General features: G+C 33.3%; 4 protein-coding genes and 1 long non-coding RNA gene across 7 annotated transcripts; 2 read left to right on the top strand and 3 right to left on the bottom strand.

Moving 5' to 3' along the window:
- The first annotated feature begins 645 nt into the window (after positions 1 to 645).
- Positions 646 to 3,543, top strand: LOC120772957 (protein preli-like). Of its 2 annotated transcripts, none has more exons than XM_040101862.1 (4): positions 646 to 978; positions 1,078 to 1,630; positions 1,695 to 1,908; positions 2,544 to 3,543. In XM_040101862.1, the coding sequence occupies exons 2-4, from the start codon at positions 1,533 to 1,535 to the stop codon at positions 2,931 to 2,933; spliced, it is 702 nt and encodes a 233-aa protein (XP_039957796.1). In that variant the 5' UTR covers positions 646 to 978; positions 1,078 to 1,532; the 3' UTR covers positions 2,934 to 3,543. The 2 variants fall into 2 exon arrangements, with proteins under 2 accessions (XP_039957796.1, XP_039957795.1); XM_040101861.1 differs by having other exon boundaries at positions 646 to 982.
- Positions 3,544 to 6,091: 2,548 nt separating this feature from the next.
- LOC120772955 (golgin subfamily A member 2) lies at positions 6,092 to 9,489 on the top strand. Its single transcript, XM_040101858.1, has 5 exons — positions 6,092 to 6,274; positions 6,424 to 7,308; positions 7,371 to 7,607; positions 7,665 to 8,204; positions 8,255 to 9,489. Exons 1-5 carry the CDS (start codon positions 6,215 to 6,217, stop codon positions 9,212 to 9,214), a joined length of 2,682 nt encoding a protein of 893 aa, XP_039957792.1. The 5' UTR covers positions 6,092 to 6,214; the 3' UTR covers positions 9,215 to 9,489.
- Positions 9,490 to 9,645: 156 nt separating this feature from the next.
- On the bottom strand, positions 9,646 to 10,501 carry LOC120772958. Its single transcript, XM_040101863.1, has 2 exons — positions 10,436 to 10,501; positions 9,646 to 10,364 (listed from the first exon to the last, which is right to left on the bottom strand). The coding sequence occupies exon 2, from the start codon at positions 10,273 to 10,275 to the stop codon at positions 9,913 to 9,915; it is 363 nt and encodes a 120-aa protein (XP_039957797.1). The 5' UTR covers positions 10,276 to 10,364; positions 10,436 to 10,501; the 3' UTR covers positions 9,646 to 9,912.
- Positions 10,502 to 10,802: 301 nt separating this feature from the next.
- On the bottom strand, positions 10,803 to 12,935 carry LOC120772956. Of its 2 annotated transcripts, XM_040101859.1 has the most exons (5): positions 12,858 to 12,935; positions 11,928 to 12,786; positions 11,677 to 11,865; positions 11,556 to 11,609; positions 10,803 to 11,494 (listed from the first exon to the last, which is right to left on the bottom strand). In XM_040101859.1, the coding sequence occupies exons 2-5, from the start codon at positions 12,694 to 12,696 to the stop codon at positions 11,226 to 11,228; spliced, it is 1,281 nt and encodes a 426-aa protein (XP_039957793.1). In that variant the 5' UTR covers positions 12,697 to 12,786; positions 12,858 to 12,935; the 3' UTR covers positions 10,803 to 11,225. The 2 variants fall into 2 exon arrangements, with proteins under 2 accessions (XP_039957793.1, XP_039957794.1); XM_040101860.1 differs by having other exon boundaries at positions 11,928 to 12,865.
- Positions 12,936 to 13,096: 161 nt separating this feature from the next.
- LOC120772375 lies at positions 13,097 to 13,566 on the bottom strand. The gene is made up of 2 exons (XR_005705058.1): positions 13,530 to 13,566; positions 13,097 to 13,461 (listed from the first exon to the last, which is right to left on the bottom strand). It is a non-coding gene; the product is annotated as an uncharacterized LOC120772375 (long non-coding RNA).
- Positions 13,567 to 14,047: the final 481 nt, after the last annotated feature.

Below are 14,047 nucleotides of genomic sequence, written 5' to 3'. Positions count from 1 at the left end.
CCTACATTATGGTATGGTGGATTAAGGTAATTTTGACATGTATTGAATAAAGTATTTTATTATGAAAATTTCTAATATTAACATCTGTTTAATTTGAATAAAATAATCTTAAATTTGTGTGCACATAATCAAATACTCGCAATTTGTTTACCCGTTATTTTATTCCACTTGTTATTGGCCAATAGATGGCGCTAAATCAGTTACCCTATTGTTGCTTGGCAAATAAATTAAACTACTACAGAAAGAATTTCAGTAAATTACAAAAACGTTTAACATTTTATGATGATATGGAATAAAATCGTGCATATTTTTATATCAGAGAAAATTATTAACACTATTTCCATAACTTTAGAACTTAACTTGCAGTAATGCGTTCATATTTGAAATTTTTCAAAAAAGTTATTTATTCTTCTTTTATTTTCAAAAAAGTTATTGCTTTTTATTTTTCCACAAACAATGAAATATAAATATATGTAGGTAATATTTTTGCAATGCGGCATCATTAAAACCCTCGTTAGTTATGAAGTATATAAGTAGTTGTCGCATTCACTCTACTGTTTTAGTGTTTGCATTATTTTTTATATACTTATTTTATGTCTTTCTTTCATTTGGTTATTGTGAAGAATGTGTGCTATTGCACGTTTTCATTCTGATTGGAAATAGTATAACAGCAGCCGTTGGTTGGTTTTGTGAAAGGTAAAGGATAAAAATGCAAACAAAGGATGAAGAAATGAGGAAGTGATAAAAAATAAATAAATGAAATTTCTACTAATTGGTGTTAAATATCATTGTTGTAAAAAGAGGAAAAATACAGTTGTAAACATATTCAAAATTTTATCGAAAAAAAATCGAACAATTGTACAGTGAGTCAATATTGTGTAAGAGTTACTTGTAAAACTTGAATTGCTGGTGATTCCATAGAACAAATTGTGGATCGCGTGATCTACATATATTTCGCTGCTAGAGTTATTACACATGGTAGGTAAGATCAACTAGATATAATTGCTACAACTGCATTCCCTCTATTTAAATATTCAATTGATACCATTTTCTATTTCTCTATCCGTCTGTTAACAGTGCGACGTCTATATTTAACTTCTCTACACGAGAAAAAAAGTAAAATTAACAAAATTGTTTTTAGTTCAGGGCTGTGTGTAAAAACATTAAAACGTGCGTAGCACACACCCACTTATTTGCCGGCCGACTAATACTACATAGCATTGCACTTTTACTTTTAATTTGAAAATAGCAATTTTGTTTTGTTGGTCGAAGAGGCAGCTGCTGAAACATTGCATTTGAGAATATACACCAAGTGTGACGACACCCAAGAAATTAGTAAAGAAAAAATCAACGCGTAGTAGTAACAATTAAAAAGAATAAGTGTCCACTAAGGCCTACTGATAAGCAATTATTATAATAAAATTTATTCGTTGATGTAAATTAATCTGATAGCCGGAGTAAACATTTTATAGCTGCCATTTACAAAAGTGAAATAAATTTTATCTGTCGGGTTTGATTGCAAATGTTGAATCATGGTTACTGCGTCGCAATGTACAACTGAGACAGTATTTGATTACAGTTGGAAGCAGGTCGTACAAGCTTACTGGAATCGCTATCCCAATCCCTCAAGGTTAGTAAAATAAGCTGATATACATATAAATATAAATATACTATATATAAAACTGAATTTACAGTACACATGTTCTTACGGAAGACACAATAGAGCGTGAGGTACGTGATGGTAAATTATATTCTCGCCGTTTACTATCCAAAACAAATCCAGTGCCAAAATGGGGTAAACGTTTTTATAATAATGCACCAGTGAGAATTGTTGAGGATTCGATTTTAGATCCGAAAAATAAAACCCTAGTCACCTTCACGCGAAATATTGGATTCAAAAAGATAATGGTGAGTGCAAAAGGTAATTTATTTATAAATATCAGTTTTATTATTATCACTTAACTACCACCAGCGATGCGCGAACAAAGTCCCAACATAGTATTTTTCTTAGTACGTTTTTTTTTTTGTTATTTGTTTTCTTCTTTATGAACCGGTTCTTAAGCCTCTTCTAATACATAGCAAAGGTTTGTTAATTTTGCATACATGTATACATTCGATATACTTATTTGCTTTCTTTTTACATTGAAAGTATACATTTTTTGTATGCTTATTTCATTTACTGTAGAATTGTTTTGTTTGAATATTCACATAAACGAGAAAAGGGAAGTACTTCTAGTTAAATTATTAATTTGATCTTTCACGGCTATAAGAAAACAATAAAAATATTTGAAATGAGTAGTACTCCAAAAATAGTAACAACTGTTCATGATCAATTTATTTTTTTACAGCAACATTAGAATGAAAAAGCTTATTTAGCACAATCCGTTATTGTTTATTATAATGAAAACTAATTGATGCGTACATTTCCCAATGAACCAATTCTTTAATTCATGCATTCAAAACATTTTCTTTTTTCGCCATTTGTTCACACCACTGCCCTAATTGCATTATTATGTAATAATATAATATATTTCTATTTGCAGAAAGTCGATGAAATAGTCGAATATAGCGAGCAAAAAGATGGGAGAACTTTGGCTGTAAGGCGTGCCTCCGTTACTTCACAAGTATTTGGGTTTTCACGTGCTATACGCGCATTTGGTATTGAACGTTTCAAGTCTAATTGCAATAAAGCCGCGATCGGGTTCAATTATGTACTGCGAAATATGTTTCCTAATAATGCTGCTTCAGCGAGTGCTACTAATGGTGCAACGAATGGCAATGCCAGCGAATCAGTGTCTACCGCTGGAACGAGCCATATACAGCAAACAACTTTGAATAAAACTGAAACCGTTAAAATGGCGGGCAAAGCCGGCTATGCGTATTTGAAAAACCAGGCCATTAAATTGGCGCAAATATTTTCCATTAAAAATTGATAAATATTATAATGAGAAATAGAGAACAATTGTGGTAATGATCAATTAATCAGCTAAATCTCTATAGGTTTTTCAATTTAAGCGCAATAGTTGTACACGATATACGTACTTAAGCGAGAATATTACGTAGAGATAAAAGCTTTGAGTGTAATTGGCGACTGCCTACGATAATCTAATCTAATAATAATTGCAAACTCACCATTGTCTGCCATAAACCAATGCAAAGGAACAGTTTAAATGTAGCTGAAATGCATAGAGAAGTAGACACTCTGTTGAATGAAGAATATTTTCTTGACACTAAATATAATTTTATAAATTCATTTATATCTATAATTGCTCTTCATTCCAAGGCAAAATTGATAGCCATACTCACGGGAATCTAAATACTATGTAGAATATAAAAAGATAAAGGTGTATTTGTGGTATGAGTATAGTTTATTACATTTAAGCAGTCTTCCTTATGTCACATTTCAGCTTCTGTACCCACAAAAGCTTTGCGCTATTAGTCGAAAATTTTGAGGTAACATGAAACTATTCAAATTTTGTTTTTTTATTTATACGGTCCCAAGCATGTATAAACAAAATTTAATTGATTCCCACGACAGGAATTGACTCGGATTTCATCCGACCAAGGGCTGTTCTTTCGGCGATCTAACCCCGTTTGGATCGGTAAAAAAAAAAAATTGTAAACAAAAGTGATTATTATATTTTATAAGTAAATATTTCATAGTTTATAATAACTGATTGCGGTAGTGTTAATTTTTGCCACTAAATTAATGAATAAAAGTTGTATTACTTTAATTTGGTATATGTAAAAAGAGTGCATTTTTATTTATTGAATAGATGCGAAAAGTTGGAAAGTTGTGGCTGCAAAGATAAAAATAAAAACGTTAAGAAATTGATAAACCATAGTATAAGGGTAAGGGTCAGTGTCGTCAGTCATTATTGTCATATTATCAAACAAAAACTTTGTCGTCAGGTTTTTTTTTTTGGGGTCGGATTTGATTGCCATCCGATCCCCGAAAAGTTGTATCTTTGGATATGCTCTTATAGTTATACTTATATTGACATAAAGTGTACGTGTATATATGTATTTATCGTGCCTGATATACAGATAAGATGTCTCGATTATATTTGAATTTGTACCTTCAATGAGGTCTCTCCTGCTATATTAACACTTAGTCTCTTGAGTTGGATTTATATCCAACGAAAAAATTTTAGTTAATCTCAAATAACGATAAAAATACCAGTACTTATTAAAAATTAACTTAATAATCTATTTAATATCAGTTTTTTCAATAAATTCATATCGAATATTAACGATAGCATTTTAGGATGTCACTCACATATCACATACATACATATATTTAATATATTATATATTTAATAAATTGAAATATGTTCACAATAGAGTAACTTACAATAGCTTAATGCTACTAGCAATTACAAATAATTTGTATGAAGATTTTTTTTATTTTATTAATTGCTTATTTCAATACATACGAATTTTCAATTGACAAATTTGAATAATGTTGCTGAATCCAAGTTGATAGTTGTTTACTTAAATGATTATCATATAATCACGCCTATGATGAATGATTAAAATGAAAAGAACGGAAATGTCAAAAAGGAAATAATTATTCTAATAAGTGTTAGTTATAGGTTAAAAATTATTAAATAGAAATACATTTTTATTTCTATCAATTCAAACTATTCGTTTTTTCTGTTTCAACAAAATACTTCAAGTACATCAAGATGTTCTTAAAATTGCATTTTACATACTGTACAAATTATGACCTAGCTGTCAACAATGAACGAAGTCATAAAAAATACATTTTATTGAGTGCGGAAACAGATAAATAGTTTTTGTTAAATTTAAAGATTAATTTTACAGATAAAGCACAAATAGATAAAAATAACTGTATTAATGTTATAAACTGGTTGTACAATTATATTATTAATATCGTAGTATTAAAACTAAAGGCTATTATACATATATTTATTTTCGATATATATTTATTCTCTCGCACCGTGTTGGACAGAGTATGATATTGTTCAGATAACGATTATTTACAGTTTCTAGAGATCTCGTATATCGCTGTATATTTTAAAATGTTTCAGAAGTTAAAACAAAGTGATTTCCGGATTGGCGCTGAAAGCGCGTAGTTCTAGTTTTATTCGTCGCATCGGGTCATGCTATACCTTTTTGGAAAGCTCATTTCACGCGCTAACATTAACTGATAACATTTGATTGATTGTCGTATCTTTTAAGTCGTTACTGAGTTATAGCGTCGCAAACATGGAGAAAATAAAGAGAAATTACGGCATATTTTACAGTACTACTACGATAAAGGCAAAAATGCATCTCAAGCCTCCAATAAAATTTGTGCAGTTTATAGACCCGATACAGTTTCCATTTCCACCAAACAACAATGGTTTCAACATGTTCGTTCTGGTGTAGAGGTGGTCGAAGACGCGCCACGCTCCGGAAGGCCTGTCGTCGAAAATTGTTATAAAATCGCTGAATTGGTCGAAAGAGACCGGCATGGTTGCAGCCGTAGCATCGGTCAAGAGCTGGGCATGAGTCATCAAAAATTCATTTCAATTTCAATAAAAAAAAAACTCAATAAAAATACCGCAAGACTTTTTGGCAACCCATTATATCTCTATATTCTTGAAAATCTCTCGGAAAGTCGGAGAACCAACTCATACAGTGAAAGCCCTATTAACTGTACACATTTTTCGGTCCAAAGCTTTATTGATGTTTACTAAGGACAATCTTTTTATAGGACAGAAAGGCAGGTCCTGCCAATGTCCGCTTATGTGAAATTTCACTCTAACTGCTTCTCAAAAACCCTGTTAAAAAGACTTCGTCTATATTATTTGTTCGTTATTACGTTGTTATATCTCACTAAAATTGCGTGAAATGATGTTCTCTACCATGTTTCAGATAAATACCAACGATAAATAAAATCAATCCAGACCGTCGCCTAGCCTATATAAAACGAAATACTAATATAATTTGCTGCAAGTTCACAATAGGTACTCAGTGTAATTTTGTTTAACAGACTCAAAAATTTGTTGGAGTAATGAAACATAACTATCACCTACCTAGATGTTAACCAAATCACTGTGAATTAATTTTTCGTTGACTATTTTGAGGTGTCAAAGTGTCAGTCCAATATTTATTTTTCCAATTGGATTTTGAGAACTCAGAAATTTAGCAAGATTTTATAGATTTAACTTAAATATTTTGGAAGAAAGAGCCCCAACAGTACGCTATGCCAGGAGAAGAAGTAAACGAGAGTAAGGCACAAAAATTGGCTGCCGCAAGGAAAAAGGTAAAAACATTATAAATGACACGTCACACCGACAAGTCCCTCAGTGTTATTTCGCTGTTCATACTTATAAGTGTGTATTTGTGCTGTGATGTGGGGAACTTTGGTGCTGTTTTTATTGATCTGTGTAATAAAAAAAAACTTATTTGCAGTTGAGGGAATATCAGAAACGTGGCGCTGCGGAAAATGCAAATACAGCACCTACAGAATCGCACAGCAATAGTATCGCCGGTGGCAGCAGTATTTCGAGTAACATATCTGAAGCATCCGATTATGATGTATCTAACAATGGACATGAGGCAACAAGCACTAATATGCAAACGTCAGTCAACAATAACATTGCGATGGATGTTTTAGCATCAGCAGAGATTGCAGTAAATACTACATCAGAAGTTATTGCAACTCCTGATTTTTCTTTGTCTGCGTTAATACCTTCCACTGCCGCTAGTTACTTCCAAACAACAACGGAAGACTTTCCAGCATTAACGCTGGATAGTTTTGCGGCGCCAACAGTTGCATCGCCTGCGATAAGGGAATGTGCTACAGATCAAATGCAACTTCAAAATATTAATGCTATTCAAGTGCTTATAACTGAAAAGGCTGCGTTAACAACCGAATTGAATAAATGTCGCTCTTTATGTAGAGGGCGGGAATTGGAAGCCGAAGAACTACGTACACAGTTAGAATCGACGACACAACGTCAAGAAGAACTACTACAACACTATCAAGTTCAACAACAAAGCTTAGAGCAATTGCGTAACAAAAATGCTGAGCTGCAACATAAATTGGCCCAGGCGACTGCAAAGCAGGAAGAGCAAGCTGGCCATCTAGATGAGTTAAAACGACTGCTAGATGTAATGCAGCAACGGGCCACAGATGTAGAACACCAGTTCAAAGAAAAAGCTAATGAGCTAGAAATGGCACAACTGCGCATACGCCAACTGTCGGATGAGGCAAATGTGAATCAGCCCGATAATCGTGTAGAAACACTTACACAAACACAATTCATGTACGAACAGCAGATCAGAGACTTACAGGTGAGTTAGGCTGTTTGTAAAAAAGTATGAGCATTCTAAAAATATAAAAATTATTACTGAAGGCTATGGTGCAGCAGCTGACATACGATAAGGAGCAAGCAAGCAATCAATATCAGAGTTATGTAAAACATTTAAATTCGGAATTAAGCAATTTGAGCGAAAAGAATTCTGAATTATTGGATGAATACACAAAGCAGCAAGAACGTGAACGTCAACTTGTGGATCATATAGGCGCACTTGAAAAGGACATACAAAAGAATATAAGCCGACAAGATCAGTTGAGGAAAGAGCAAGAACAGGTATAATTTACGTTGTGTAGAAATTTATATACAATGGTACTAACATGCTTTAATTAGGAATCCCTAACGCGCAGTGAAGCGCCAGGCCAAGAAGTTGAAAAACTAAAAGAACAAATTGGCGATTACGAATTGGAACGTCATGAATTTCAACTGAAAATTAAATCTCAAGAAGATCGTCTTGAAATTCTCAGCGGCGAACTACAAGAGAAGCAAACCAGATTGGATCAATTGGAGGAACATGTGAGAAATTATGCTTCCGAACAGCCCGACCAAGTCAAATTATTAGCCACAATGGAATCGGACAAAATCGCAGCTTCCCGCGCGCTTGCACAAAACATCGAACTAAAAAAACAACTAGATGAGTTGGAGCTGCGCTTCGTACAGTTGACAAATGATAAAGCGGATTTAATGAATAAATTGGATGCTGAAGAGCACGCCAATCGTAAAATGCGCGCGAACTACAATGAAATGGAAGAGCGTCTACACGATATTGATGAGCGTTTCAAATATAAAGACGAAGAAATGATACGACTCTCACATGAGAATATGGAACTAACTAACAAAGCGGCAGCGTTGCAACGGAAACTGCAACGACAGGTACAATAAAAAAATTTCAATGTTCCTATACCAATTTATGCTATTTTCAGGGAAGGAAGTTAGATGGACACAATCATTCGCACGAGCCCAACGATGAATTGCACGAACATCAACACAACGGCTGTGACGACGAACATGAACATACCCATGGAGATGATCATAACGAACACGAACATGATCATCACAAACACGAGCATGATCATCACGAACACGAGCCTGATTATCACGAACGCGAGCATCATTTTTACGAACATGAGCATGATCAACAGGGACACGAGCATGATCATCACGAACACAATCAAGATCATGACGAGCATAGTAGCGACCTCGAACATAATCTCTATAATGAGAATAAGCATTCACAGCACCATCACCAACATGTGAAACAATTATCCACAAGCAGCAGCAACACTAGCACACCATACCTACCGACCGAGGAAGCTGTCGAGCGTTTAGAGCAACGCTTCACACGCCTCATGTCACAGGTGGCCGATTTAACTGATGAAAAACAACGTTTGGAACATTTAGTACTACAACTGCAAGGCGAAACTGAGACTATTGGCGAATATATAACCCTGTATCAAACACAAAGGCGCATGCTAAAACAACGCGAGTACGAAAAAGCTGCACAAATGCAGCTCCTGCAACGTGAACGTGAGCAATTGCGTGACCGAATCGCTATACTTAATAATCTAGTGAATAGTCTACGCGCAGATATGCCGCAAAGCATACCGAACCTACAAGAAAATTTCCACTCAAGTGTCATAGGAAATGACGATAATTTTGATGATACCAACACGCCTTTGATTGTAGAAGCTAGTGAAGCGCTTGAAGAGCAACACAATCAACCAGATTCACAATTGCCTGCGAATGAATCACGCCAAATATTAACAAAAATTCAAAATATAATTTCTGAAATAAATGAGAACACACAGCACATTCCTGATGTGGCAACGGCGCAAACAGTCGACCATATAAATTGTTGTCTTGGCAAAATTGAAGTTGTTTAGAGCCTACAAAATGTCTATACGCCTGGATGGAATGTGTGTGTCTGTGGTTATGTTCGTCATTGCAGTCATGCACAGCGCAATGGGGTTTCAAATGTGTTTGTTTGTATGTAAGCTACCTATATTGTTATGTATGTTTGTCAACTTATTGGACTTTTGTGTAACGCCAATTTAAGTAGTCGATAATTATGGAATTACGATTATTGGCGACACTTTATTGACCTTATTTACAGCGTTTCAAAAAATATAATACAATAATATTTAAATAAAATTTGTAATTTTTGTGCCGTAATGAAGCTGTCATGCGTTGTGTTTATGTAAATCCGTTCTTACGAGTATATAAAAATATTGTGGGTCAAAACAAGCGCGGATACACTCAACATTTCGTAGTTCCACCCGCCCCAAAGAAGCTATCAAATATTTGTAGTTGTTGCTATTTTGTAATATCTAAATATTGTGAGTATTTAATGTTGGGCATTTTCTTCTAGTTATTTACAAACAACCGTTCAAAACAAAATGAAATTTTTATTCAACAATTTTCAAGCTTAATTGAAATCGTCACGCCGCAAAAATAAATAAAACGTATTCCCAATATTTGATAAATACTATATTGTAAGCTATTCGTCTCTTACATTACATTTGATTATAAGAAACGGCTTATGTATTTCAAGAAAAATATTTATATTGCAGGTATAGGAAAATTACGCCCTTGACCGGTGAAATTCTCTAACAAGATTTGTGTTTCTATGCCTGCAGCTGGTGTTATCATTTTCAGTACTTGGGTCATAGGTACAACTTGAACATAAACTTTCATAACTGCTATTATATACAAATTCTGGCACATTAATGTTAGCATCGATGTCACGCACTGATGCCATAAAATCGTTTGCTACCAACGAGAGCGCATGATCACGATATGCGCGTTCGCTTTCAACACGTATACGATGCTGTTCCAATAACTCTGCACGTATTAAGCCCAATTCTTTTCGATATGCAGCAATGGTTTGTTTTAATACTCTGTTGTCATCGACTAACTTCTTATTGAGTTGCTTGTAGTCACCCATTGTTTTAAATCCAACAAGCAAATTTATTAAGAAAATGCTCCAAATCGCTAAGAATCCAAGTTCACTTATTTATATTTAACTACCGAGCCCTGAAGTTGCATAGAAATTAAACTGCTTAGTTCATAGAAATAAAAATATGGAATTCAGACATTATACTTACAAATCTTGCCGATAATTACAATAGCAGCTAGTTTTCCAATCTTCAAAATCAAACAAAAAATTTTTGAGATAAGCACAAAAACAAAGTATAAACAGACACAAGAAAATATAAACTCAAATGATGGAATAGAAATAAATGTTAAAAGCTTAATTTGAAATAACTTCTTACTTCAGTATTAAATTTCCTGAATTGTGGATTATGAAATTTAATATTATTACAAATTAAAACTTTTTCTACTTAAACTTTTAATCGCATTCGTATAATGTATAAAACTTATAATAAAGTAATGGCAGTATAACTGGCAATAAACTCGATAATATACAATACTACTCTAATTTGTGCAAACAATAGGAATAACAAACAACAATTTCGTATAATAGTACCACTACAACGGTTCCTTTTCTTATCTCCGTTATACATAAATTTAGCGTCTTCTTTATTTAACAACTAGTGCTTTTAAACCAAAATCAATACTAGCAAACGACTTATTTCGTCGCTTGCTGTTTTTATAATAACAAACTATAATTTTTATAATAACTAACTAATGAGCTAAGGAAAAAATCAGTTTACTTTGTTTTATGCTTGTTGGAGCTCTGTATTCATACAGAAATGCTCAATTACTGGTATAAAAAATGTAGGCTTTATTATTACAAATTCTCCCCAGAATTTCAATTGCAGCTAACACAAACTACTTGAAAAATAAATACTAAACAGTATCATGAGTGGAACTAATGACTATGACAATATTATTAAAAGAATCTTGCATAACTTTTTAATAACTAAATATTATTTAACGCTTCTTCGTAGATCCTTTCCTTTTGCCACTATCGCTCCGTAGTTTTACTCTTAAACTAGGCTCCGCTAAAGTTGTTGGCGCACATCTGCGTGATGGCCGCAAGCATAGGCTTGTTGTCTGTGATGACGCACTGCATGAGCCATCGCAATTGGTTTCATCAGTCGTTCCCTCTGCCATTGCTGCTTTCATGCCATGACATGGCGTACTGCAGGATGCTTCCAAGAAATTACCCATAGAAAATTGGGTTATACCCAAACTTAACTCTGTTAGCATAAACACTTTATTATACTTGTATAATCCCTATAAATAATAGAATATACATACCATCATTTCTTATGTTTTCGACTGAAATCTCATATTCTGGTATAAGTGTGTTCTCTAAAATGTTGTAAATTATTGTTATAATAACTTGTTCGTACCAAAATATTTCATGCATTAGACTCACCTTTTGTGTTCAAGTGTACCACTGCCGGTTGTGGTTCATGCATGCGTTTAACTTTCACTACAACATGACGTTTAAAATTTTCTGGATTCACTTCCATCCACTTATCATTATTATCTGTTATTTGGCTGTCCGAAACATGTAACGTTTGGTTCATTGTCTGAATCAAATCATCCTCTACTTCCATGCCATCTAAAATATTTTTTTTTTTTATAAAATCTGATGCATTTGCTTGCGACAAATTTAATACATACCAACTTCCACATTACGTGGAACTTCTATAGAATTTTCAGTGTCTCTGCGCCGATTACGCTCTTTTCCACGTTTTGTGACATAATATCTGTTTTCGACTTGCTCCTTATGAATATTGGATATATCTCTGATTGGTTGCCTATTCCGTTTATCAACTACTGTACACTTTCTACCGTCATCATTTTCTTCACATTCTTCTTCACTGGCTTCCCTTATGCAATGCAAATCTGCATTTTCGTAGCTCCCTTCGCGTTCTACATCAATTACATTATCTTCAGTTATAGAGTTTTCCAAATCCATATCACTACCAGATTCAGATTCTTCTAATTTACTGGTTTCAGTTTGCTCGATAATAGCATGACTTTCGTATGGTCGTCGTGTTGGCGACAACTGTATACTAATTTGGCGGGTCACTGCACTAGAACGACGAAATTCTCTGACAAGATGTGTGCTTCTTCGTCTGAAACTGGCGCTATCACTTTTAGCATTAACAGTATTGGTGTAATTTGAGTTTTGTTCACAACTGTTACAACTCAGTAATTCTTGTACATTTACGTTGGCATCGATATCACGCATTAATGCCATAAAATTATGTGCTACTAATGAGAGTACGCGATCACGATATTCGCGCTCGCCCTCAACACGTATTCGATGCTGTTCCATTAACTCCGCACGCGTTAAAACCAATTCATTTTGATATGTTGCAATAGTTTGTTTTAATTCTCTATTAGCATCGACTAACTCCTTATTGAGTAGCTTGTAGTCACCCATTGTAATAAATCCAACAAGCAAATTTATTAGAAAAGTTTTCCAAACAACTAAGAATCCAAGTTCTCTGACTTTATATATAACCACCGAACTCTGAAGTTACACAGAAAATAGACAGCCTTGTTTTTAGAATTAAAAATATGTAACTCATGCTTTATACATACAAATTATGCCTAAAACTCCAATTGCAACTAGTTTTCCTCTCTTAAATTTCAAATAAATATTTGAAACAAGACAAAAACAAAATGAAGACAGGCACAGAGTTGTATAAATCAGAGCGCTTGAATTGAAATAAAAGTTCAATTCAAGCATTATTTAAAATAACTTTTTTATGACTTCAATGTTAAATATGCTTTATAAAATTTTATTATTATTACAAATTAAAACTTTTTCTCTTAAACTATTAGTAACATTCGTTTAATGTATAAAACTTATAACTAATGAATGGCAGTATAATAGGCAATAATTCGAACAATGCTACACTAGTTTGTGCCGACAAAAGGCATAAGAAACAACACTTTCGTACCATAATAGCACTTTTCTATACCCCGTTATGTATAAATTCATTGTCCTTTTTAAGTAACTATTTTCTTTAAGTCACGATTAACAGTGCAATCGGGTTACTGAGGTTGTCGCCGCTTATTGTTTTTGTAATGTACTTTGGCAAACTTATTAAGCAAATGTTCGAAATATGTAATGACCCAAATGAAAGCAGCCCAAAGATACATGGTTAAATCCATTAATGACCAATGTTATTGATAATTTGCCCTATAATTGAATAAAGTTATCTAAGATCATTTTAAGAAACTCAAATAAAGTCTTTATCAAATACTTACATGTATGTATAACAAAAATTTAATTCAAACCCCTTTTAGAAATTTTCAAACAACCATTCAAAACAGAATTAAGATGAACACAGGGTTGTAATATATTTAAATGCTTGAATACAAATATATTCAAACTATTCAAGCTTATTTGAACTTATTCCGCTAAACAAAGCGTATTCCGATACTTTATAAATTTTATAGTTACATATATATAATATACCATATTAATAGTATAAGGTATTCATATTTTAAGTTAGATAGGTATAATTTGGATTTTACCCTTAACTCTTTAGTATACTCTGAAATCAATTGCCTATTAAATCTCTGGTTAATTTCCCAAAAGTGTTGTCATAGATTTTTGTTTAAGTTTTTATTAATTTCCGGCAATAGTTGGTTTTAATTCCACTAGCATTGATTAACTCTTTATTGAGTTGATTGTTCGAACTTACATTGTCATTATGGAAGGCATACACGCACCAATTATTGTACCAATTTCATCGAATTGTACAACTGATTGTTACGTATAT

The sequence above is a fragment of the Bactrocera tryoni genome, chromosome 3 (genome assembly GCF_016617805.1).
Source record: "Bactrocera tryoni isolate S06 chromosome 3, CSIRO_BtryS06_freeze2, whole genome shotgun sequence".
Taxonomy (NCBI): domain Eukaryota; kingdom Metazoa; phylum Arthropoda; class Insecta; order Diptera; family Tephritidae; genus Bactrocera; species Bactrocera tryoni.
The sequence above is the reverse complement of the archived record's forward strand: the minus strand, read 5'-3'. Positions and strand labels throughout refer to the sequence as shown.

Coding starts and splice junctions, on each gene's coding strand:
- LOC120772957 (XM_040101862.1), top strand. CDS start 1,533: ATGGTTACTGCGTCGCAATGTACAACTGAGACAGTATTTGATTACAGT. Junction 1,631..1,694: donor CGCTATCCCAATCCCTCAAG/GTTAGTAAAATA, acceptor CTGAATTTACAG/TACACATGTTCTTACGGAAG. Junction 1,909..2,543: donor TTGGATTCAAAAAGATAATG/GTGAGTGCAAAA, acceptor TTCTATTTGCAG/AAAGTCGATGAAATAGTCGA.
- LOC120772955 (XM_040101858.1), top strand. CDS start 6,215: ATGCCAGGAGAAGAAGTAAACGAGAGTAAGGCACAAAAATTGGCTGCC. Junction 6,275..6,423: donor TGGCTGCCGCAAGGAAAAAG/GTAAAAACATTA, acceptor ACTTATTTGCAG/TTGAGGGAATATCAGAAACG. Junction 7,309..7,370: donor AGCAGATCAGAGACTTACAG/GTGAGTTAGGCT, acceptor TTATTACTGAAG/GCTATGGTGCAGCAGCTGAC.
- LOC120772958 (XM_040101863.1), bottom strand. CDS start 10,275: ATGGGTGACTACAAGCAACTCAATAAGAAGTTAGTCGATGACAACAGA.
- LOC120772956 (XM_040101859.1), bottom strand. CDS start 12,696: ATGGGTGACTACAAGCTACTCAATAAGGAGTTAGTCGATGCTAATAGA. Junction 11,866..11,927: donor TCCACGTAATGTGGAAGTTG/GTATGTATTAAA, acceptor AAAATATTTTAG/ATGGCATGGAAGTAGAGGAT. Junction 11,495..11,555: donor CGAAAACATAAGAAATGATG/GTATGTATATTC, acceptor TTATGCTAACAG/AGTTAAGTTTGGGTATAACC.